Source organism: Crocodylus porosus, unplaced genomic scaffold (genome assembly GCF_001723895.1).
Source record: "Crocodylus porosus isolate Cpor-Errol unplaced genomic scaffold, CroPor_comp1, whole genome shotgun sequence".
Taxonomy (NCBI): domain Eukaryota; kingdom Metazoa; phylum Chordata; order Crocodylia; family Crocodylidae; genus Crocodylus; species Crocodylus porosus.
This window is the reverse complement of record NW_017728913.1, coordinates 6,981,752-6,983,821: the sequence shown is the minus strand read 5'-3', so window position 1 is coordinate 6,983,821 and position 2,070 is coordinate 6,981,752. Positions and strand designations below refer to the sequence as shown.

The 2,070-nt window shown below is 49.7% G+C and overlaps 1 protein-coding gene across 1 annotated transcript; it reads right to left on the bottom strand.

Annotated features, from left to right (window-relative positions):
- Positions 1-485: 485 nt before the first annotated feature.
- Positions 486-2,060, bottom strand: POU4F2 (POU class 4 homeobox 2). The gene has a single exon (XM_019534329.1). The coding sequence runs from the start codon at positions 2,058-2,060 to the stop codon at positions 1,017-1,019; it is 1,044 nt and encodes a 347-aa protein (XP_019389874.1). The 3' UTR covers positions 486-1,016.
- Between the last annotated feature and the right edge of the window lie 10 nt (positions 2,061-2,070).

The following is a 2,070-nucleotide window of genomic DNA, read 5'->3' as shown; positions in this document are numbered from 1 at the left end:
TATGGGAATCCCCATTAAATATGTAACGCAGTAAACAAATGCCTCGGACAGTGAATCAGGCTACACAAATAATGTAGACATCTACCATGGAGTGCCAACGCCTTACAAATAAGAAATACTTGCCAGAGAAAAAATCTTAGTTTTAGGTGACAATTTACAGATGGCCAAAAGGGATTTTTTTTTGTAAGAAGAAAAATGCTTAAGTTCATAAATTCTACCAACACAAAATATTTGATTTGCACTATCCATATCATTATTTTTTTTACTTTTATCAAGACTTAGATTAAAGAGGTGTAATTAATTAGAATGAGCACAAAATGAAGTTGCTAGAGATAAATTAATAATTTACAAGGGGTTGTTTGGCAATAATCTAATAATAGCTTCTGAAGACCAGTGAGCACAGCAGGATCAGTTCTTTCCCTAAGCATTATAACTTCAGAGAAGGAAAAGCATAATAACCACAGTAAAAATATATATATATTTATAATATGCAGTGTAAATGCAGAAAAACCTGCCATCTTTTTTTATTTTTTTTTCTTAAATCAAAATACTTTTGAGATGAATCTCTACTGGTAGAAGCCTCAGCTCTAAAGTTTCAGTCTGGAGTCAATTTATTCTCTGAAAAATAGCTGCAAAGTGTACTTTTTTTTTTAAATTTGAACATAGGTGATGTCTTTAAGAATAAAAACAAATCTTACTTGGTACGTCTTCGGTCCTTTAAAAAGGATTTCTGATCTGCCTTCAACAAGTCAGTCTCTGGGTGATACTGAGTCACTGTGAACAAGCAGGGGGTCTCTTCAAGGGGGAACTTTCCTAAACTTGACAATTTACTTCTTGTTTGCCAGTCTCTTTCTCTGTCTCCCTAGGTCTTTTTGCCTCTGTGCTTCTCTGCCCCTCTCTCCCTCACTATAGCGAATCATTAAAATGTGTCTTGTTGCTGATTTTAGTTTTTTTGTTTAATTTTATTAAAAAAAACAAAAACAAAAAACAAGAAAGAAAGCCAGCCCCCGGAGACTTTAAATCCCAGCGGAGTATTTCATTCGTTTCTGTTTCTGTCTCTGGTTGCAGAACCAGACCCGGACCACGTTCTTCTTGAGGTCGAGTTTCTCCGCGATGGCCGCGATTTTTTCCGAGGAGGGACGGGGCTGGATGGCGAAGTAGGCTTCCAGGGACCTCTTCTCGGGAGCAGCGATGGAGGTGCGCTTCCTCTTCTTCTCCGCCCCGTTGAAGAGCTCGGGCTTGGTGAGCTTCTCCCGGTGAGACTTCTCCGCCTCCTCCAGCCAGGCTTGCAGGATGGGCTTGAGGGCGATCATGTTGTTGTGGGACAAGGTGAGGGACTCGAACCTGCAGATGGTGCTCTGGCTCAGGGAGCCCACGCCCGGGATCTTCAGGTTGGCCAGGGCAGAGCCCACGTCCGCCTGGGTCACCCCCAGCTTGATCCTCCGCTGCTTGAACCTCTCGGCAAAGGCTTCCAAATCCCGCGGATCCGCGTCCACGTCGCTCATGCAGCCCATGTGAGAGGGCAGCCCGTGGGCATGGGCCATGCTGAGAGCCGCCTGGTGCATATGGTTCATGCTGGCCATGTGGGGAGCGTGGGCTGGGGTGGACACCACCGAGCCGTCCGGTCCCGTCATGGCCCCGAGCGCCAGCCCGGGCGTGAGGTGGTCTAAGAGCTCCCCTTCCAGCGCCTGGTGCGGCTGGTGGTGGTGGTGGTGATGGTGGTGGTGGTGGTGCGCGCCGGCCAGGGCGGACGGGTGCGAGATGGGCACGGAGGAGGAGGAGGCGGCCGAGGTGCAGGGGATGGTGTTCATGGTGTGGTAGGTGGCGTCCGGCTTGAAGGGGCTGTGGTGGGGCGGGTGATGGTGGTGGCTCTTGCCCGGGGACACGATATCCACCGCCGCCAGAGCTTCCGCGCGGGCCAGCAGGCTCTCGTCCAGACCGCCGAATATATTGCTCTGCAAGGGCAAAGACAAGGCAGCGTTACTGGCAGCGGGGGACTCGCCTCCCTCCGCGCCCGGCCCGGCCCGGCCCTGCCCAGCCTCCTCCCAGGTCATCAGCATTCACGGGGGA